The sequence below is a fragment of the Schistocerca gregaria genome, chromosome X, assembly GCF_023897955.1.
Source record: "Schistocerca gregaria isolate iqSchGreg1 chromosome X, iqSchGreg1.2, whole genome shotgun sequence".
Taxonomy (NCBI): domain Eukaryota; kingdom Metazoa; phylum Arthropoda; class Insecta; order Orthoptera; family Acrididae; genus Schistocerca; species Schistocerca gregaria.
Window position 1 is genome coordinate 129,493,442 of NC_064931.1, and position 24,077 is coordinate 129,517,518.

The 24,077-nt window shown below is 42.7% G+C and overlaps 1 protein-coding gene across 1 annotated transcript in view; it reads left to right on the forward strand.

The window, feature by feature from the left end:
* Positions 1-24,077, forward strand: part of LOC126297767 (Down syndrome cell adhesion molecule-like protein Dscam2) — a 1,507,668-nt gene that overhangs the window by 887,602 nt on the left and 595,989 nt on the right. Inside the window, exon 5 of the mRNA XM_049988942.1 lies at positions 10,337-10,454. Coding sequence (XP_049844899.1) covers positions 10,337-10,454 — 118 coding nt within the window. The remainder of the gene's footprint in view (positions 1-10,336; positions 10,455-24,077) is intronic.

Below are 24,077 nucleotides of genomic sequence, written 5' to 3' on the forward strand. Positions count from 1 at the left end.
CTCTTCAAGTGGTCCACACTACCAGTGCCCAAAATATGGAAAGGAAAGAACTTGCAGTAGAAGAGATGTTCTTCTCAGTATGGGAGACGAACAATTTCTCGTAGCATTTAAGGTGTGTATTTTAGAGCCCATAGTGATTACATATTTTTTCTTTCTTTGGTGTAAGGAACCTGTCCCCAAAGTCTGTAAAGGGAATTTAGTTACACTCTATGTACCTTCGTTTAGAGCAAGTATTGATGTTTTATTTGTCCCCGTTATATACACTCCTGGAAATTGAAATAAGAACACCGTGAATTCATTGTCCCAGGAAGGGGAAACTTTATTGACACATTCCTGGGGTCAGATACATCACATGGTCACACTGACAGAACCACAGTCACAAAGACACAGGCAACAGAACATGCACAATTTCGGCACTAGTACAGTGTATATCCACCTTTCGCAGCAATGCAGGCTGCTATTCTCCCATGGAGACGATCGTAGAGATGCTGGATGTAGTCCTGTGGAACGGCTTGCCATGCCATTTCCACCTGGCGCCTCAGTTGGACCAGCGTTCGTGCTGGACGTGCAGACCGCGTGAGACGACGCTTCATCCAGTCCCAAACATGCTCAATGGGGGACAGATCCGGAGATCTTGCTGGCCAGGGTAGTTGACTTACACCTTCTAGAGCACGTTGGGTGGCACGGGATATATGCGGACGTGCATTGTCCTGTTGGAACAGCAAGTTCCCTTGCCGGTCTAGGAATGGTAGAACGATGAGTTCGATGACGGTTTGGATGTACCGTGCACTATTCAGTGTCCCCTCGACGATCACCAGAGGTGTACGGCCAGTGTAGGAGATCGTTCCCCACACCATGATGCCGGGTGTTGGCCCTGTGTGCCTCGGTCGTATGCAGTCCTGATTGTGGCGCTCACCTGCACGTCGCCAAACACGCATTCAACCATCATTGGCACCAAGGCAGAAGCGACTCTCATCGCTGAAGACGACACGTCTCCATTCGTCCCTCCATTCACGCCTGTCGCGACACCACTGGAGGCGGGCTACACGATGTTGGGGCGTGAGCGGAAGACGGCCTAACGGTGTGCGACACCGTAGCCCAGCTTCATGGAGAAGGTTGCGAATGGTCCTCGCCGATACCCCACGAGCAACAGTGTACCTAATTTGCTGGGAAGTGGCGGTGCGGTCCCCTACGGCACTGCGTAGGATCCTACGGTCTTGGCGTGCATCCGTGCGTCGCTGCGGTCCGGTCCCAGGTCGACGGGCACGTGCACCTTCCGCCGACCACTGGCGACAACATCCATGTACTGTGGAGACCTCACGCCCCACGTGTTGAGCAATTCGGCGGTACGTCCAATCGGCCTCCCGCATGCCCACTATACGCCCTCGCTCAAAGTCCGTCAACTGTACATACGGTTCACGTCCACGCTGTCGCGGCATGCTACCAGTGTTAAAGACTGCGATGGAGCTCCGTATGCCACGGCAAACTGGCTGACACTGACGGCGGCGGTGCACAAATGCTGCGCAGCTAGCGGCATTCGACTGCCAACACCGCGGTTCCTGGTGTGTCCGCTGTGCCGTGCGTGTGATCATTGCTTGTACAGCCCTCTCGCAGTGTCCGGAGCAAGTATGGTGGGTCTGACACACCTGTGTCAATGTGTTCTTTTCTCCATTTCCAGGAGTGTATATTAACTCATCAAAATTTCCAGCGCTTTGGCGTGGCTGATTACTTCTGCATGGGTTTTTCCTCTTGTCTGGAATTGCTACCCAAATACTTTCTCACTACGATCAAAGCAGTCAACCCTTAAAATGGCCGTTTCGCTGTTTATTTTTAAGGTCTCTTACAACCAGGAAGAAACAGTTTCAATATATCAATTGGAATTTCCATTTCACTTGTAGGCTGTGTCAGTCATCTCGAATTCATACTTGTCTTTATGCTGTCAAAATTTAACGTAGAGCTGCAACGGTCTGTGCCAATGCTAAATTGGTATCACATACTCCCTCTCCCGTGATGTAAATAAAATCACTGGAACACTCTACAAAACGCGGCAATCTTTCAAACCGAGAGCGCCATCAAGGCGCTTTATCCCTTAAAGTAAATCGAAATTGAACATAATCGGTTAACTCTCGAATTGACAGTAAATCACAAAGAAAATTGATATTGAACCCTGGATACTGTAAGACACCTTAAGCTGTGGCTCAGTTGTTGAAACACTCAACTTGCATTTGGGAACAGCGAGGTCCACATTTTCTAGTGGTCACGTCAATTTATATTTTGGGGGGAATGCAGGAATGGTACATCCCACACTCGTTCAATCTGAGCTTGTGCTCATGCCTAATGACTTCGATGTCGATTTTGCATAACACTAGGCCGTCTTTTTATACGACGTCTGTAGGTCTCCAACTATAAATGCGAAATTAAATGTGAGACAGTGGAGGAAACTGCCTCTTTTACGTCGATTAAGATGTGTACTGCCAACTGTAACGAAAATACCACATGAATTTAATGATAAATTTACTAAAAAAGAAAAGCCGGTCATAGGCGTTTCAGTCTGGAACCGCGCGACCGCTACGGTCCCAGGTTCGAATCCTATCCTGCCTCGGGCATGGATGTGCGTGATGTCCTTAGGTTAGTTAGGTTTAAGTAGTTCTAAGTTCTAGGGGACTGATGACCTCAGATGTTAAATCCCATAGTGCTCAGAGCCATTTTTGAACTAAGAAAGAAAGAAATACGTCACCGGTTTATCTTTCTATCGGTGACGCTTTAGTTAGAGAGAGAGTACAAATTTGCTTTGGAAAAAGATGTAGAAGGAAATCAACCATGTCCGTTTTCAAAGGAAGCTTCCTGTCATTTCCCTAAGGCGATTTATAAAGACGAAATAAACTCTAAATATGGACGGCCAATCGAGAATTTTGGAACATTGTAATCGTGGCTGTGTGTCCAGTGTCATAACTAATGCGCCGCTTTGCAGAAGAGATGTGGAAGTGAAAAGATGATAGACAACGTTTTCATTCCTGTTTGGAAATTTGAAAGGTAGAGGAGGCGTACTGGCGCAACGGTATTCGGTTTATTATTCTATTGTTAGCTAACTACTGTCTGTATGTACAGAAATGCTAGTGTTCAATAAGGCCAATTCTTAGAAAAAAATGTAACAAACATAGTCCTAAAATAGACACTATTTTTGAGCGTACAGAATCTATGAACTCTTAACTGTTACATAAAACAGGCTTTGCCATCACAATAAAGTTAACGATTAAAAAGGATAAAAACTGTACAACCAAGACTTGAACACTCTGTAAGCTATAATCATGCGTTCTGTGGACAGTAATTTTACGCTTAAATCTCCTTACCAGTCTTTAGGCTACCATTATTCTGCGTAATATGCAGTGTAAGTCGTCTGTGTTTCCCTTGCGCTAAAATTTTGAATCCACTTGTACTTTGTGATAGAAATTGTACGTTAGCGTTATAATTTAGTTCCAATGTGTTCCTCGTACGCCGGCCGGTGTGGCCGAGCGGTTCTAGGCGCTTCAGTCTGGAACCGCGCGACCGCTACGGTCCCTAGGTTAGTTAGGTTTAAGTAGTTCTAAGTTCTAGGGGACTGATGACCTAGATTTTAAGTCCCATAGCGCTCAGAGCCATTTGAACCATTTTTTTTGTTCCTCGTACAGTGACTGCAATTGGTGCCCACGCTTAATTTTTTTATTTCCTTCACGCTCATGAGCAGTCGAATTGAGAAGCCTCCCCGTCGCTCTGATAACCTTGACTACGTGTCACGAGAACGTGGATACTTTTGGGAGCTGTTCTGATCACAATGGCTCAACGACATTTCGCAACGCAATGAGAGTGGTCGGAGATGGATCCAGATGTACACTTCTTGTTCTTCGGTGTCGGAGAAGTGCTGAACTTATCTGAAACTAAATAACCTGGACGAGAATTCTCAGAATATGCGGCTGTAGAAATTGCGGAAAACAATGACAGGAAGAAGGAACACAATGGTAGGACATGTCGTAAAACATTAGGGAATAACTTCCATGGTTTAGAAGGAGCTGCAGAGGGTACATACCGTAGGTGAAGAAATAATTACCGGCCGGTGTGGTCGAGCGGTCCTAGGCGCTTCAGACTGGAACCGCGCCACTGCTACGGTCGCAGGTTGGAATCCTGCCTCAAGCATGGATGTGTGTGATGTCCTTAGGTTAGTTAGGTTTAAGTAGTTCTAAGTTCTAGGGGACTGATGACCACAGCAGTTGAGTCCCATAGTGCTCAGAGCCATTTGAACCATTTTTTGAACCTCAGATGTTAAGTTCCATAGTGCTCAGAGACATTTGAACCATTTGGAAGAAATAGATTGGATTATATCCAATAAATAAATAAGGGTTTTTTAACAGGTAAAATCCTAAAACAGCTGTGGAATTGGAGAAGTTATTTTGTTTTATTTTCGCAGCCAGTGTAGCCATTCAAAATGCTATCTTGAGGCCCCATATGCACCTCATGTATAGACATTCAAACTTGCCGATGTTAGCATAGTGAGGCCATCAGTATGTAGATATCGTGAATTCGTATTCCAATTGGTTTCTTCGAAGCCTTGACAACAACTGAACACGTCTACGGTCCGGGAAAGTCTATACATGAGGTGCATACAGGGCCTGAAGATGACATATTGAATTGCAGAAACTGGTTGTGAAAATAAAATAAAATAAAATAAAATACTTTCTCAAACTGCACGGCTGTTTGGCGATTTGAAACATATGTTAAATATTTGAGCAGCAGCTGCACCGCGTCCACAATGAATCATCAGAGGATAAATAAGGGCGTTGAATGTAAACGCTACTCTCGGATGAACAAGTTGGTACAAGAGAAGTCGTGGAGGAGCGGATCATAAGTGAGATTACTGATGCAAAAAAAAAAGGAAAGGCACTGGACTCGCAGAACCTTGAGCATCCAATTTCATCCCACGTACCTGAGTGTTCCGTCACCAGCCTGTAGAACGCTACCCTGGTGAGGAACTGCATCATATGATTTTTGGCGTACTCGTATCCAGCATGATGCTTCGTAAATTCATGGTCGTGTCGTTCTGCCCTTGTTAATGTCTATGCCTGCTCGTGATGAGTTCGGCTTTAAGTTCGAATGGTTCAAATGTCTCTGAGCACTATGGGACATAACGACTGAGGTCATCAGTCCCCTAGCACTTAGAACTACTTAAACCTAACTAACTAAAGACATCACGCATATCCATTCCCGAGGCGGGATTCGAACCTGCGACCGTAGTGGTCGCGCGATTCCAGGCTGAAGCACCTACAACTGCTCGGCCACTCCGGCCGGCGTCTTCAGTTCGACAGCCAGTATCAAGTCTGGACGACATGCCAATCACTTTACACGACGAACTATTCCAACCATCGTGGCAATAGTAAGCCATCTGAGGAACACAGCAGCAATTCAGTTGCTCGTGAGCGTGTGTTTTTACCACACTTCAGTAGGCAAATGGTACCTATTGATAATTAAGTGTATTTTGCACGTAACACTAATTAAGAAATCTTGATATGAAATTTCCTGCCTGTCTTACGAGCAAAGTCTCCTGCGCACTTCGTAAACTATTCAGCTTTCAAACTTTGGTTTCCTTGCACACTGTAGCCTTTGTAGACGCCAGTCTGTTGTTACAACGCAGAACTGGTTGATAATAAATAAATCTGAGTGGAACGAAAAGCAGCGTGTGCTATTTTTCAGCCTTAAATACGAAACAGATCAACCTTGAAGAGACTGAGATATTTAAACAGTTAGGTTTTTTAATTTAATCGTGCATGATATTTAGGAATGGTATCTTTAGACTGAAAAAATCTGCTTTGTCAATATTTTTACCGGTTAGTGCCCACTGCTTCGCTAGCATAGACTGTATGGTTGCACTTTCTTTTTGTTTTATTTTTCTTTAATCGAATTTTTATGTTTTTACGCCCATTACTCGTGTGTAAATCTACACCTTTTCAAACAGTTAAATATCTTTGTTTGAGTTGGTTCACAAATTGTAGAACCTACTAAACTTTTCTCGCTAATTAAGGTCATCGAAGCATGGTCTTTTCCGAATGACCTTGTGACCAAAAAGCGAGTCTGGTAGCTGGAGACTGAGGTTTTTGTTAATCCTACCTTTAGTGTTCTTGTGGCGGTGTTTCCACAGAAACTTTCATCTCCTAACCCATATTTCTTCATTTCTAACAGAGAAGTCAAATACCAATTTTCATAGATTTAGCTTTAAAAAGTTTTTAATACGACGAAATATTTTTGGTAAAAATTTTCATCCGTTGTTTCACTCCCCCAAGGGTTGAAGGAAATCTAACACGTTCTTTTTCAAAGGAGTATTTGCGTAATTTGCCGAACGCGATACGGAGAGACCAAGTAAAATCTAAATATGGATGGCCAGATGAGAATTTGTGACCTCCTCCTCGTGGCTGTGTCCAGTGTCTTAACTACAGCTCTGCCTTCTAGACACAGTTTTTTTATTTCTAACCGAAAAATCAAGTACAAAATTTCACAGTTTAGCTTCACAAACGCTTTGATGATGAAATATTTTCATAAAACTTTTTATTGCCTATTTCACCCTTAGAGGCTGACGTTTCAGAAACACAGCAACACGTATTTTTCACTTCTGACCGAGAAACCAAACACTAATATCCGTAGTTCTAGCGTCAAAATTGCCTTAAAAGCGTCATATTTTCAAAAAACTTTTCATCCCCTACCTCATCCCCTTAGAGGTGGAATTTCGAATATACCTTCCCAAACGATATCTACAGTAAAAGATCAAAACCCTTTCCAAATTTGAAGTTTCTATCCTTAGCCGTTTGGACTGTACGATGATGAGTGAATGAATCACTCAGGACATTTCCTTTTATATATATAGATTTACGATCAGTGTCAATCGTAGTTAGTCACAATGTAGACATATTATTGTAAATATGGTAAGAAAGGGCGTACATGACAGCTGACATACAAGTTAGATGAGCATCATTGCACTATAGGTACTTCATTTCGTTGACATCTGATGTGCGAAAAATTTATGTATTGCCGTTAATAGCTCCGTACAAACGTCGGGAAACCACTGTCATTTTCGCAGTTTCTATTTTATTTATTATTCAGTTACTGTCAGCTTGTAGGAGCCACTCTGGCCGGGTCCTGAATCCAGTCAGTAGATACTTTACGGAAAGTTGATTAGAAACTTTATAAACGATGAATTAAACATTTTATAAAATAGAAAAAGTTACAATACGGATACATAACACATTACAGAGACAAGTTCCCTATTACTACTAGGAACTTCTGCACAGAATGAAAGGAGCGTGAACAAGGAAATCTTTCAGCTTGTGTTTCACTACTTGTGGTTTATCCTTCATTTTTTATTTCAATTCTGCTACCATGTTTCATTCGGCGGGTGTCAATCTTGCGACATAAACTCGGCCAAAAGTTGGAAACAGTGAGAAACGAGGTTCATCCAATCAAAAGATATTCTTCCATTGCTCCATGGTTAAGGTTTAATGCTTCGGCACCACATTTTCCTCTCACGGGCATTTGTATCACTGACAAATGCTTTCGAATTTCAGCTAGCTCTGCATTTCGCTGCTTATGGAGCTTCGTGTTGTATTTGTGCAGGCAGTGGTCGTGAGTGCGACATTGAGTTCTGCAGTGACTTTTGTGGGTGTCGCCATCTTATTTTAGTCACCGTCCCTTTCCGATCACTCAACACACACTTTCGTCCGTGTTTTGACTTAGTGGATGACGTTTCAGCTCCGTTGTATACCTTATGAATATTTGATACGATACCTCTTGAAATTGAAACACTTCGGCTAACTTGGTTACAGTTGTATCCACCACACTAGGACCGACAATATTTGTCCACGTTCGAATTCGCTTAGCTCCGGCATGATGCACTCAATACCACTCATAACAGGGTTCTGACCACGACCGTCACTTGCAACAAATTGAGGACATTCCACAGCTGCCGTTCTTGGTCAAACACAACAGTGCTACCTGCAGGTTTGGTTAGCATCTGCGTTTATGTTCAAGCACGCATTACTCACGTCTTAAAATATACCATACGAGATAATGGAATAAAAGTAAGTTTCAGTGTCGCAGACAATGATGATCATTCCTAAAGCGACCATAGCTGCATTCAGTTTCTGCATAAATTCCTTAAGGTGATGCTTCCAAGAAAGCCTTCTATCTACCCTCAATCATAATAATTTAAAATGATCGACTTCGACGATTGTTTGACCACCTTCGGACACTAAAATTTCGCTTTAAGAGAATTTCCGTGTGAGAGAGTTATGTTGTTTTCTGAAAGCAACATGCTGCTATTACTGACTACCGATACCTACCTCATTGGTGTTATGATCCACATATTTCACAATAACATTTGTGTAATCTGAAAAGAGAACACTTATTATGTCGTCTGTTATGTTTAGTGGCAGTATCAGATCATTGATATACGTCAAGAAAAGCAGTGGACCCAGAACAGAACCCTGTGGCACCTCCACCTTACATGATCTCAGACGGATTCAGATACCTGTTTTTGGACACAGTGAGGGGGGGGGGGACTTTCTGCTGCGTATTTTCCTTATACGAGGTGAACCATTCTTGAATGTTTTCTCTAATCCCACAATTTTCATCTTATGCAAAATTACTATACGGTCCACACATTTAAATGTTTATGTTAAATCGAATAAAACACCTACTGTCCTCAGCCTACCGCCATACCCTACTAGTGCATCACACACAAAATAAGAGACAGCATATCCTGTGGGTACTACCTTTCTAAAGCCAAACAGAGAGTCTGACAGCGAATTATGTGTACCGGAATATGCTGCTACTCTCCTATACATTGCGTTCTTAAATAGCTTTTGAAAGCGCTGGTAGCAAAGAAACTGGTCAGTAAATGTCTACGTTATCTCTTTCGCCCTTTTCATAAAATGCTTTCATTTACGAGTATTTTGGTCTGTCAGGAAACTAACTACACCTCAAAAATGCATTACACAGGTTATTAATCACATAAATAATGCCTAAAAAATGGTTCAAATGGCTCTGAGCACTGTGGGACTTTACTTCTGAGTTCATCAGTCCCCTAGAACTACGTAAACCTAACTAACCTAAGGACATCACACACATCCATGCCCGAGGTAGGATTCGAACCTGCGACCGAAGCGGTAACGCGGTTCCAGACTGTATCGCCTAGAACCGCTCGGCCACTCCCGCCGGCCAAATAATGTCTAACGCACTTTATTATCCTACTTTAAATTTCATCATACGCATGAGAGCTTTTACTTTTTAATGATGTAATAATTGATTCATTTTCATCCAGCATTGTTTCCTGTAGTGTGTGTTATAAAATTATCTCGAAACTCCAGCTTTCAAATTTTACATATTTATCTGCCATAATAAAACTTTTATTTAACTTTGCGACTATCGACAAGAAGTAACTATTAAATATTTTGTACAACTTTTGTGGTTCACTAACAGTTTCATTCTCACACAAGAGAACTGTAGTATGGGAAGTACCCATATTCTGTCCTGGTACCTCTTTCACAACTAACCATATTTTTTTGAAATTCTGTTATGACAACTTTCTATTCTCGTATAGCCTGTCTGATGGCATTCCTCAGCGCTTTGCAGTATGATCTGTAGTAAAATTATTTTATCGGTCTCTAACCGTCCTTCGTATTAGTGAACAGCCCCTTTTTCCCCTACATGATATTCTAATGCCATTAGTTATCAATTTCGGTTACTTATTAGTACTGCATATGTGCCTAAACTTTTTAATGGGAAATACTATAGTAACTTCCAGTCTGTTTCCGCGTACTTAGTACAGGCTTCACTCACGTGACCCTTAGTGACGTATAACACGCCATAGTACTCGACCAGTGCGAAAACACGCTTGGACTTCCTTATATAGAACTGATGATGTTCTGTGATAGAAAGTAGTCGTAAATAAAAAAGCAATGTTACGATAGATTTTAGCGTTTTGATGATGTCGTTGGTGAATCACTTGAGAACTGTGCAACATTGCCTGTAAATAAGGGTAAGATTTAGTCTATAGACTCTGTCATACCAGTAAGATTCTTATTAGCAACTTTTGTTACTAGTATTCTTCAGATCCATGTATCCACTCTATACAGACTTAATAGATTTGCTACTTAATACGAAAGTGGTCGCTGTAATCCTAGGTGTAACGTTAAACGTAACGTTTACCTTTTTTAACTTTTCCTGACATTTCATTACTTTATTACAGTGAAGTGTGGTGTACAAGGGACGCACGTTCTCCGGGACTCGGCCAGTCGATGCAGGACCGTTTGTGTTACAGACCCCGGTATCGTGTCGGCGCCGCGGCCACTAGACAAGCAAGTGTCGCTGAGTGTGCGCAAGGACCAGCCCATCGTACTGCCCTGCTTCGCAGAAGCGCACCCGCCGCCAACACAAAGGTAGGCCCACGCTGCGCTTCTATCGCTTACGCTCTTGTCTACGTCTGTGTCTCGCTGTATTTCCCCTCTGCGTTTGCTTCCACCTCCCTTACTTCCACCCATTGTTCTTCCTGCCGTTCATTGTTACCCACGACACTCTCCACATGCGAGGGGCGTTCAACAAGCAACGCAACAAAATTTTTTTCCTCTGCTAAATTCGGTCGGAAAAAATGCGAACTTTGATGTGGAACATCATACAAAATGCTGTGGCCTACTCCACCAGACATCACGGCGCCTAGAGTATCAGCAACCAAACTGGCAGCCTGCAGCTGCGGGTTGCCCACCTCGTGGGCACACCGAAGCACTACACAACCGACAGGCAATATTGATGAACGGCTACAACAACAACCACAACAGCACCACAGCAAAGACACCAGCGGCCACCAGGGGCCACTACTGGCCCACATAAACATAAGGAAGAGGTCGCTGCAGATCCCGGAACTATTTTCACACGTCAAACCACGTGATGAAAAATAGTTCCGAGGTACTCATCCGCCGAAAGGCGGGCGCTCGGCGCACATCGGCAGTTCATCGACCGCCAGCAGACATGGATAGCTGCCGCCCCGGCAGCCCGGCTTGGATCTTCTTGCTCATCTCTAGATTAGGCTTGGTACATCGGAGAAGTCTCTCTTCTTGTATGTAGTTGTGATTCGAAGACGGATCACTGTGTTGTGTTGGTGTTATACTTGGAGAATTTGCTTTGCTTAATTGAACAGTCCAATAAATTGTTTACAGACTTTGATCGTTAGTTTCTTCTGCTTACGCAGACACAGCACAAAATTCTCGCTTCTGCCCTATAGTTTCATAAAGTTTTGATAGTTGACGGCGCTATACGTAGCCTTCAGAATGACGTCTGTAACGGAGGTTGCGTTCCAAGCAGAGCCGTCATTGACTTCCTTTTGGTGGAAAATGAAAAACCAGAGCATCGCAGATGTTCACAGAATGTCTACGGAGACCTGGTAGTGAAGGAAAGCATGGTGAGAAGTTGGAAGAGGTGTCTGTCATCATCGCAACAAGGTCGCACACAACCGAGCGAGGTGGCGCAGTGGTTAGCACACTGGACTCCCATTCGGTAGGACGACGGTTCAATCCCGCGTCCGGCCATCCTGATTTCGGCTTTCCGTGATTTCCCTAAATCGCTCCAGGTTAGTGCCGGGATGGTTCCTTTGAAAGGGCACGGCCGACTTCCTTCCCCGGCCTTCCCTAATCCGATGAGGCCGAGGACCTCGTTGTTTGGTCTCTTCCCCAAACGACCCAACCCAGACGGCCGCACACAGCTGAAACTCGTACAATGTTGGAATGTGCGGACACGATCATTCGAGATGATCGACGGATCACAATCGGACAACTCGCTGCTCAACTAGACGTCTCTGTTGCTAGTGCTGACACACTCGTCCACCAGTTGGAGAACTCAAAGGTGTGTGTCCATCCGGTCCCTTGTCACCTAATCGGCCCAAATCTCAGACCTTTCAACTTCCGTCTGTTTGGCCCAATGAAGGATGCCCTCCTCAAGAAACATTACGTTGGTGATTGGGAGGTTACTGATGCAGCAAGACGCTGACTCCAACGTCGGCCAGTAGAGTGGTACCACACGGGCATATAGATGCTCCCAGGAAGGTGGCGTAAGACCGTCGTATTGAACGGAGATTACGTTGAAAAATAGGATTTTGTTGGCAAAAGACTGGGGAGTAATGTGGTGTAGTGGAATCCCAAACAAAACCTACCTGCTTTCAGAAGAAAAATGTATTGCTTTGCTAATCATCTTGGGCTTGAAGATTTTTCCGTGTTTGCTTTAACAATACGTATGTTTTTGGATAGGGTCCACCCCCCCCCCCCCCCACCTACACACACACACACACACACACACACACACACACAAACAATAAAAAAATTAAATAATAATAATAAATCCTAAAACCTAATCTCTTCCTCTCTCTCTCTCTCTCTCTCTCTCTCTCTCTCTCTCTCTCTCTTTCCTTTTCACACACACACACACACACACACACACACACACACACACACACACACAAAAATCGCAGGCGCCTCTGAAAGATTCAGAACAACTGCCAGAAACACCTTCAACTGTTACATTGTCAGCCATCTTGTTTTTACACCTTCAACTGTTTCACTGCCCGCCATGTTTGTTTTTTTACAGCTGGTTAACAGTGAAACAGTGACAGTGACATTGGCAACTCAATATATTGTGTTTGAGAGTGATGAAGATAAAGAAAAAGAAAATGTAAGTGGAAACATTACGTAAATACGCACAAACACACACACACACACACACAGAGAGAATTAAATAATTTCAGGCAGATAAATAACAATTTTTCAAACCGTTACTTTGGCTTAAGCAACTTGTCTACTTTAAGGTATAAGTGGTTGCAGATGACAAACTGTGGAACAAAACAGTCTTGTGGAAACACAACACATAAGAAAAACCACACCCTGTGGTAAAAAGGTATGAATTAATAATTTATGTGTTTTTTCAAATATCTGTGATTACAATTAAAAACTAGTAGTTACATGTATACAAACAGTAAAGAACGTGGTTTGTCTTTAACAGAGGAAAAATAAAAGCCCACTGAAGATGCTGCAACTACAGTGAAACATGTTTGGGATAAAAAAACAAAATTGCCTTACTTATTGAACGCCCCTTGTAATTTGTCTGGCGTGCCGCTTGATTTTGCGCGCGCATCGGCCTGATTGGCTAACTTCAATGTTAATTAATTCGGAAACGGCACAAGGTATAGCAGTTTTTTCTTAACAATTATTTATTAGCACACCCCATCCTGCAATACCGTTACAAGCTTTTCAGGTGTTTCCGACCGCCCTGTATGGGGACACTAAGTTCCAACCTCAACCTTTCCTCTCTAATATTGTAACAATATAAACAAGACACTACACACTACACGCAGTCATCACAGTCACCAGTACTTGAGTTATAATTAACTGTCAACACTTGCATTTCATGTCTCTGTCTATGTTCCGTATGACGTTTACAATGCCACTTTTTACTCTAATGTATTTTCTAAGTACAACGTGTCTATATCTACATCTACATCTACGTGATTACTCTGCTATTCACAATAAAGTGCCTGTCAGAGGGTTCAATGAACCACCTACAAGCTGTCTCTCTACCATTCCACTCTCGAACGGCACGCGGGAAAAACGAGCACTTACATTTTTCTGTGCGAGCCCTGATTTTTCTTATTTTATCGCGATGATCATTTCTCCCTATGTAGGTACGTGCCAAAAGAATGTTTTTGCAATCGGAGGAGAAAACTGCAGAATTGAAATTTCATGAGAAGATCCCGTCGCAACGAAAAACGCCTTTGTTTTTTGATTGCCACTCCAGTTCAAGTATCATGTCTGTGACACTATCTCCCCTATTTCTCGATAATACAAAACGAACCGCCCTTCTTTGTACTTTTTCGATGGTACCTGTCAGTCCCACCTTATGCGGATCCCACACCGCACAGCAATACTCCAGAATAGGGCGGACAAGCGTGGTGTAAGCAGTCTCTACAGTAGACGTGTTGCACCTTCTAAGTGTCCTGCCAATGAATCGCAGTCTTTGGTTTGCTCTACCCACAACATTACCGATGTGATCGTTCAAATTTAGGTTATTTGTAATTGTAATCCGTAAGTATTTAGCTGAATTTACAGCCTTCAGATTTGTGTGACTTATCGCGTAATCGAAATTTACCTGTAAATAACTTCACACTTTTCTTTATTCGGGGTCAATTGGCACTTTTCGCACCATACAGATATCTTATCAATATAATATTTGACCCCTCTACTATTTCACTTTTCTTTTATTATATTTTAGTATTAAAATTTTCAAGAATAAAAGTGGAAAATGGTGTAACAAAATATGAGATCCAAACACATAGGTTCTTTGTTTCGAAGTGGTGACTTGCACGTATAGGGAATGTTCTCTTCTTGTCATTTGGATGTCACAGAATTATTCCATTTTAATATGCGGCCGACAGGGTGGCGAGTATCTTCTTCCTAATTCAAGCAGGAGTAGCTACAAATGATATGTGCACATCTCATTGCATGTCAGGTATTTGAAAACTGTTTCCTGCTACAATGGAGCCAGACGTGAAATGACCCGAAATAGCTCCAATACCTATTTCCGTCAGCAATAGCTGGTGATGTAACGCCATGAAAACGATGGTTTGATTAGGGAAACTGTGTGTTTACTCAACGTATCGCGCTCCGCTAAGTGCGCCAATCCAGAAAGGAGGATGTCTACTCACTGTGACTGATAAAAATAACAGCCAAACTTTTGGAGGCGAACTGCTAGAAGATCAGCCCGACCTCAGTTAAATGTTGTGTAGCCAACGCAAAAGGGAAATAGTAAGGAAACGGTTTTATATTAATCGTATTAACCACAGTAATGGCTTAAAGTCATTGCAAAACTACATTAGTAAGGACGTAGAGCAGTGGGAAAATGTTTGTTGTCGAAAATAGATTTAATTTGGATACAAAAACTAGATTGTGATCTAAGTGTATGGTAGAAGGTCAACAAATAATTCCACTCAGAAGACGTACAGAACACATTAGAACGTGTCGAGAGCTGTGTAATATTTTAGATGCGTGTGTTGTAGGTTGTAGTAAGTTTACATGCACATATTGGTGACACGATGAATGACAACAGTCACCTGATTGGTTTGCAAGAAAAGTTTACAAAAATTCGCTTAAGAACTGCGTTTCAGAGCAACGTTCTAATTTTAAAACGTAACGAAGCGTCCCAAAAAAGTAGAACATAGTGCACGTATGACTATTGCGTAACTACTCCTTCATCTTTCTGACGTACACCTGAGATAGTGTTATTTCTTCTTCCGATATTTCGGCTAATAAGTGTACAGCCATCTTCAAGGTGAGTCGCTGATAGAATTTAAATAACTTGGCACAAAGAAGCACATTTACTCTTCTCTGCATGCACGCCCGAAAGGTGTTGGAATATTCTATCCACTGTGAAAACTTCAAAAGGTACTTCGTAATTATTAGAAAGTTAAAACTCCCTAGTAGATTACAACTTTCAACTGGACCGAGACTTGAATGCGTTGCTTTAGCTTTTGCATCAATACTTTTGCCAGCTAAGCTGTCCAGACTCGCGATTCAGGACTTGCTCTCACAGCATCTCTGTACTATTTCCAAAACATTGTATTAGCCCTCCTCCATTCCTGACTGAACTGTCATTTTTGGGAGGCGGATGTTGCGTAGAATGGCTAAGGCAGACTAGGAACTATTACCACAATGAACGTTTCTCTTTACAGCCGAGAATGCGCTGTCTTTTGACGTTGCTCGTAGACAACCACATCATCTGCGAAGAGTCTTAATGAGCTTTCTAGTATATCATTTGCGTACATTATCGAAAACAGTAATGGTCCTATCACACGCCTACCACACTCCGGAAGTTATGTCTGTCGATTTTGATCCGAGAAGAGTGACGTGATTAGTTCTATCTGTAAGGAAGTCTCGAATGCAGTCGCATATCACGTAAGATACATGGAAAGCCCGTATTATTATTATTTTTTACACTGAAAGTTTAATGGTACGTGAATTACGTAACCATTACGGCAGCTCACCTGAACCTCTCGATACCAGCAATATTCTACTGTGTTTCTGTAAAGTAGTTAAAATATTTCTGAGACAACATTTAGATTTGATTTCATTAATGTAGAGGTACTTTGATACATCGATATGTTTGTATTGCAATGATATTATTCTTATGTGTATTTTTTCTTTTGTCACTATGACCTTTGACGTACTTGTAACTCTGATTTTTGGGCGCGTAAGCGATTATTAGTTAGAGTGTCAGACCTTTAGAGAGTCGGACCTTGAGAAAGTCAAGTCTTGGACGTCATGTTGGAAAGACGCATATTGTAGTCAGCTTATAAAATGTGAACTTTAACAGTGAGGAAGATGTTTTCAAGTATGTTTTGTATTGTGAAGTAATGTTTTGTGTGTTACGTGATATTGCAACAAAAGCAATAAAAACGAAGTGTAACTTAAATTTGGAGTGCTGATTACTTTTTTTTTTACATCACCATTGAGCTAACTTTCAAAGATTTATTCTTCAAGAATGGTTTGTGAAACATATCTATAAAACTTTTGAATACAGCAGAATAAAACCTAGGCCTCTTTGCATCCGAGCTTGGAATCATCACCACCAAGATTTTCGACATTTGAGCCATGATTTTACGAGACCAGCGTGGGAAACACGATAAGATGAGTGCCTAGTTTATTCATTATTACATGAAGTGACTTTATTAACTGTGCTCTAATGATACCTGCCACATAATAACTTTGTTGTTGCTCGAAAATGCAGTATTTAGCAGCGTGAGTAACACCACAATCATTATTAAATTTTGACCTTTGTTGTGGTAGGGTTGCTAGAACAGTGAAACACAATAAATAGCATTATTTCTTCTTCCCACATTTCGGCTAATAACCGTGCAGTCATTTTCAAGGTGAATAGCTATGTGGTGAGAAAATACAGGAGAAGCCAAATTTGCTTCTCAGGTATGCGTCACCAGCTAAAGGTCCCTCCTTGTGTGCGGGAAACTGTGAACCGCCGCCTCACCTTCCCGGCAACCCAGTTTCGGTGCCGATAAATTGCTTTAGTGCAAGGGTTCGAACCAAGTACTTGTGTGCCAAGCACGAGTCTCTGTCCTTGCAGTGCGCTGCTGTCTCCGACAGGTAAGCGCGTTACGTTTACGTCGACGGGAACAGCGCGACAGCAAACGTAATGCACGAGGCTGCTGCGAGTGGCAGGCTCGGCTCACAGACGCAGCGGCCGCCTGTGTTCAATAACTGAGCGCCCCCCTAATGGCCCGCACGCTCGCCATTTGTCGCCAAAGTGACTCCGGGGAGCGCAGCCTCTGTGCAAAGCTTCAGCGCTCTGCAAGCCTCCCTGCTGCTTTACGACCAACATCTGAAACGGCGAAGACTCACATCCAGACACCTGTGACCTCACCTTTTGGTGGGTGAAACATAGAATCTGTAGAGAGCAAGTCCGGTAAAGTGTGCTCCACCTCCAACTCGAATCGTGCGCTGCGTCACAACCCTGACAACTGCCAGTCATTGTGGTTCGTGAGCCATACGTACTCACAATACGCAAACGTAAATTCAAATTATGCGAGTGATCTGTAAGTCTCTCAGAAATTCTAATACTTGCGAGGGCTCAGTTAGCTTATAAATTACCTCGTCGCTGGTCTTCAGCTTCTAGCAGTCTATGAACCCCCAGCTCGTTGTTACGCCAGCCGAAGAGTCCCTATGTACAGGGTGGTCCACTGATTGTGACCTGGCCAAATATCTCACGAAATAAGTGTCAAACGAAAAAAACTACAAAGAACGAAACTTGTCTTGCTTGAAGGGAGAAACCAGATGGCCCTGTGGTTAGCCCGCTAGATGGCGCTGCCAGAGCTCAAACGGATATCAACTGCGTTTTTTTTTAAAGTACGAACCCCCTTTTTTATTAAATATTTGTGTAGTAAGTAAAGAACTATGAATGTTTCAGTTGGACCAGTTTTTTCGCTTTCTGATCAATGGCGCTGTAATAGTCACAAACATATTGATCACAATTTTAGATGAACAGTTGGAAACAATTAGGTTTCTTAAATTAAAATACAGAACGTAGGTACGTTTGAAAATTATATTTCGGTTGTTCCAATGTGATACGTGTACCTCTGTGAACTTATCATTTCGCCGAGCGGTTGAGGGCGCTACGGTCTGGAACCTCGCAACAACTATGGTCGCAGGGTCGAATCCTGCCTCGGGCATGGATGTGTGTGGTGTCCTTAGGTTAGTTAGGTTTACGTAGTTCTAAGTTATAGGGGACTGATGACCTTAGAAGTTAAGTCCCACAGTGCTCAGAGCCATTTGAACGATTTTTGAACTTACCATTTCTGAGAACGATTGCTGTTACCGCGTGATTACCTGAAAATACCACATTAATGCAATAAATGCTCAAAATGAACTCCGTCAACCTCATGTCATTTGGCAATACGTGGAACGACATTCCTTTCAACAGCCAGTAGTTCGCCTTCCGTAAGGTTCGCACATGCAGTGACAATGCGCTGACGCATGTTGTCAGGCGTTGTCGGTGGGTCACGATAGCAAATATCCTTCAACTTCCCCCACAGAAAGAAATCCGGGGACGCCAGATCCAGTGATCATGTGGGCCATGGTATGGTGCTTCCACGACCAATCCACCAGTCATGAAATATGCTACTCAATACCGCTTCAACCGCACGCAAGCTATGTGCCGGACATCCATCATGATTGAAGTACATCGTCAATTCTGTCATGCAGTGAAACATCTTGTAGTAACATTGGTAGAACTTAGGAAATCAGCATACATTGCACCATGTAGATTGCCATCGATAAAATGGGGGCCAATTATCCTTCCTCCCATAATGCCGCACCATACATTAACGCACCAAGGTCGCTGATGTTCCACTTGTCGCAGCCATCGTGGATTTTCCGTTGCCCAATAGTACATATTATGCCGGTTTACGTTACCGCTGTTGGTGAATGACGCTTCGTCGCTAAATTGAACGCGTGCAAAAAATCTGTCATCGTCCAGTACTTTCTCTTGTGCCCAGTGGCAGAACTGTACACTACGTTCAAAGTCGTCGACATGCAATTCCTGGTGCATAGAAATATGGTACGGGTGCAATCGATGTTGATGTAGCATTCTCAACGCCTACGTTTTTGAAATTCCCAATTCTTGCGCAATTTTTCTACTACTGATGTGCGGATTAGCCGCGACAGCAGCTAAAACACCTACTTGGGCATCATCATTTGTTGCAGGTCATGGTTGACGTTTCACATGTTGCTGAACACTTCCTGTTTCCTTAAATGACGTAACTATCCGGCGAACAGTCCGGACACTTGGATGATGTCATACAGGACACCGAGCAGCATACATAGCACAGGCCTGTTGGGCATTTTGATCACAACAGCCATACATCAACACGATATCGACGTTTTCCGCAATTGGTTAACGGTCCATTTTAGCACGGGTAATGCATCACGAAGCAAATACCGTCCGCACTGGCGGAATGTTACGTGATACCACACGTTTGTGACTATTACAGCGCCTCTATCAGAAAGCGAAAAAAGTGGTCCAACTAAAACATTCATATTTCTTTACGTACTACACGAATATGTAATAAAAATGGGGGCTCCTATATAAAAAAAAAACGCTCTTGATATCCGTTAGACTTATGGCAGCGCCATCTAGCGGGCCAATCAAATCGCCATCTGGTTTCCCCCTTCAAGCTAGACGAGTTTCGTTCTTTGTTATTTTTTCGTTTGATGCTTATTTCGTGAGATATTTGGCCCGGTCACTATCAATGGACCACCCTGTATATCCAAAACAAGAAGTCAACAACTCTGATTTGTACAAAGGCGTTTATTAAGCATTTTATAAGAAGTGCGATATCAACTTAATCAATTAAGTACTTCTCTATGACCAAACTCCAAGATTACAATGCCTAAAACGAACGTATATTCATCAGAATTTACATTATTAGTCTTTTGCTAATTGATATTCCATGAAGTCATGTTCCGTGCAGAAGATTCTTTGCTGCCGCCAATCGCTCTGCACGTCATGGCACCGATCACCGCATTAATGTTCCTGGGGCGGCACAAAGTTCATGCGGAATACCTCAGAAATTATATAAAAAAAAACACGAAACAAAACCCGCTCCTTACCAAATCCTCCAAAAAAATAATTAAACTTTTAATTTCTGCACAATTTTTCTAGATGAACAAATGAACAGATTTGATGCTAATAACGATTGTTCGTTTATATTCAAAACAGACACGAGATTTCCCCCTCAATAAATGAAATCATTTCTTCAAAAACTTTGGCTGCAAAACATCAGGAAAATCTCGTACTCTCACATACTGATAAATAGAGTTGCGCTCTACCAAAATTATGATTAGGTAGTTTTGGTACAGTACATAAATGACGAAGTGAATGGCAGCTTTACCAGTAGTATTGATAGCGTCGGCAGGGAAAGGAAAATAATTGAATGCGTGAGAGACTAATTGGGAGCCGACGACTTCTCTTTAATTTTTGTTTGTATATCCATTGAGTATTTTATATCCTTACAAAATATAATTTGTATTTTAATGCTAATAAAATTATCTAATCGTGTAACTACTGTGATTTTATGCAACCAAAGCAATTACTTTTGATGCAAGTACAGTTCACATGCACAAAAAAAGTCCGTATTGTTGTTATTTTGTACTCAGCTGAACATTCTTCACTATGATCAAGGGCACGAGTTTCGTGTTATTATTGATAAGTGTGAAATTTAGTTATAAATAACAGAAACGTGTTTTATATAAGCTCAACGAAGTATTGAAGCAATGTCTGATACGTTTTTGTTTTTAGAACTTTCCTTTCATCAACAGATTACGTTTCCTAGCTCTAAATGATATATCTCTTTTATTTTTAAACTATAACAGCCCTCTATTCACGTTACAAATCGACATCGAAAATTTTCAACTGAAACCTGAATTAAACATTGAAGATTTCAATTTTGCTATAACTACTGTTTATTTTTAAGTAACAGACAAAAATGTTCTGTAGGTTATGCGGCCCCTTATAGAACCACACCCGGTTTCCAGACCGTTCACTACTTCCAGTTTGTAGGGGAATCTAATAAAACATTGATAGGTAACATAAAGAAAAAGATCGAATAGAGGTAACGGCAAATAGGTATGCAACACGCTTAACGCACAGGTAACACAGTTACGATCTAAACAAACCAGTACTACAAGGTTCAAATGGCTCTGAGCACTATGGGACTTAACACCTATGGTCATCAGTCCCCTAGAACTCAGAGCTACTTAAACCCAACTAACCTAAGGACATCACACAACACCCAGTTATCAAGAGGCAGAGAAAAACCCTGACACCGCCGGGAATCGAAACCGAGAACCCGGGCGCGGGAAGCGAGAGCGCTACCGCACGACCACGAGCTGCGGACAGTACTACTAGGAAAACTACTGTAGTCTACGCTTACTTACGGCAGTCTACGGTAGTTTTGCACCTCTACTGACAAAGGAAGTGAATCCTGATGTTTCATTCCCAATTCTATCGTATTGATTTTACCTATTAATTCCAAACATTCAAAAACGATCTAAACAGTTTCCTGCGCCCAAACAACGAATTTCAAATGAATTTCAGCACTAGTGTAATTGCGTGTATCATGAGACGAATGTAAGAAACGTCCTCCATGAGCAGTTGTTAATCCATTTCACGTAGAGCTTGTGCATCACCTGGAACCAGATGTTCCTCCACTCAGAGCACAGGTTTCGCAGTGGTACCTGGAACAGTGTCACATACATCCTATTTTCCCGTCCCGTCTGCTGTGTACAGATGAAGCAACGTTTGGGCGTGATGGGTCTTCAGCATCCACAGTTTGCATGTTTTGATGGACGTTAATCACAATAGCAGACTTACTCGCTCTCATCAAGTGTGGTTCTATGTGAAAGTGGGTGCAGATGTCGTTGGGGACTGTTTAATTGGGCCGTATCTTCTACCTAGGCCATTAAATTACAATTTCCTCACCAGAGCATTGCCAGAGTTGCTGGATGACGTGCCACTCGCTACAACACAGCGCATGTGGTTCCAGCATGACGGGGCACCGCCACATTTCAGTCGCTCTATGCACTGATTCTTGAACCGACAGTTTGCAGCAGAGTGGATTGTTAGTCGTGGCCCTGTACCATAGCTGACTCTATTCCATTATTTGACGCCTCTGGACTTCTCTCTGCGACGAGAGATGTGCAAACTTGTTTAAAAAAAACTCTGCTAAATCAGAAGAGGATCTAGTTCCCCGGATAGTATCGGAGGTTCAAAAATGGTTCAAATGGCTCTGAGCACTATGGGACTCAACTGCTGTGGTCATCAGTCCCCTAGAACTTAGAACTACTTAAACCTAACTAACCTAAGGACATCACACACATCCATGCCCCAGGCAGGATTCGAACCTGCGACCGTAGCAGTCCCGCGGTTCCGGACTGCAGCGCCTAGAACCGCAAGACCACCGCGGCCGGCCAGAACACGTGTCCGCCCCGATAGCTAGGTGATCAGCGTGACGTATTGCGGTCCTACGGGCCCGGGTTCGATTCCCGACTCGGCCGGGAATTTTCTCCGCGTAGGGACTGGGTGTTGTGATGTATTCATCATCATTTCATCCCCATCCGGCGCGCAGGTCGCCCAATGTGTCGTCGAATATAGTGAGACCAGCACCAAGGCGGCCGAACCTAACCCACAAGGGGCCTCCCGGCCAATGACGCCAAACGCTCATTTCCATTACCCAGAACACGTAACCTCTGTTTACAAGTCAATGCAGGCATTTATGAACCTCTTGTAATTTAAGAAATGGGCTTGTGTTAACCCCTTGTCTCTTGGTAACCAAGAATTGAGTCTTACTTGTATTACTCTTTGTCCTCACAGGAAGACACAATATAAAAAGTGCTTTCATTGCCCCATGCAGCCTCCCACAGTTTGTTAATTTAATTATTCTTCCTTCAGAAAAATTCCCTCTATCGGTTTAAAAATCCTCACTGTAAAATATTATTTACTTGGTGCCCCGTGCAACCTCCCAGCGTTTGTCTGTTTAAATAATTTTCACCTTGTATAGGTCGTGTAGGTGGTTTTATTTCAGCCTACGCTGCTCTGAAATGCTAAATATTTGCATATCCAAATCCGTATTCCACTTCATACCAATTCCGCGTTTGTTGCGTGCCTCGGTTTTAATGTCTAACAATATATGTAGATCTCGACATTTACTTTGGTTAGATATTAGAACAGCTCTTCATCTTTCCACGTGGAACTGAGACTAAGGTGGTCTTACAGACGATATGCTTGACACTTACGGATCTACATCCACATCTACATCCATACTCCGCAAGCCACCTGACAATGTGTGGCGGAGGGTACCTTGAGTACCTCTATCGGTTCTCCCTTCTATTCTAGTCTGGTATTGCTCGTGGAAAGGATTGTCGGTATGCTTCTGTGTGTGCTCTAATCTCTCTGATTTTATCCCTATGGTCTCTTCGCGAGATATACGTAGGAGGGAGCAATATACTGCTTGACTCCTCGGTGAAGGTATGTTCTCGAAACTTTAACAAAAACCCGTACCGAGCTACTGAGCGTCTCTCCTGCAGAGTCTTCCACTGGAGTTTATCTATCATCTCCGTAACGCTTTCGCGATTACTAAATGATCCTGTAACGAAGCGCGCTGCTCTCCGTTGGATCTTCTCTATCTATTCTATCAACCCTATCTGGTACGCATCCCACACTGCTGAGCAGTATTCAAGCAGTGGGCGAACAAGTGTACTGTAACCTACTTCCTTTGTTTTCGGATTGCATTGCCTTAGGATTCTTCCAATGAATCTCAGTCTGGCATCTGATTTACCGACGATTAATTGTATATGGTCATTCCATTTTAAATCACTCCTAATGCCTACTCCCAGATAATTTATGGAATTAACTTCTTCCAGTTGCTGACCTGCTATTTTGTAGCTAAATGATAAGGGACC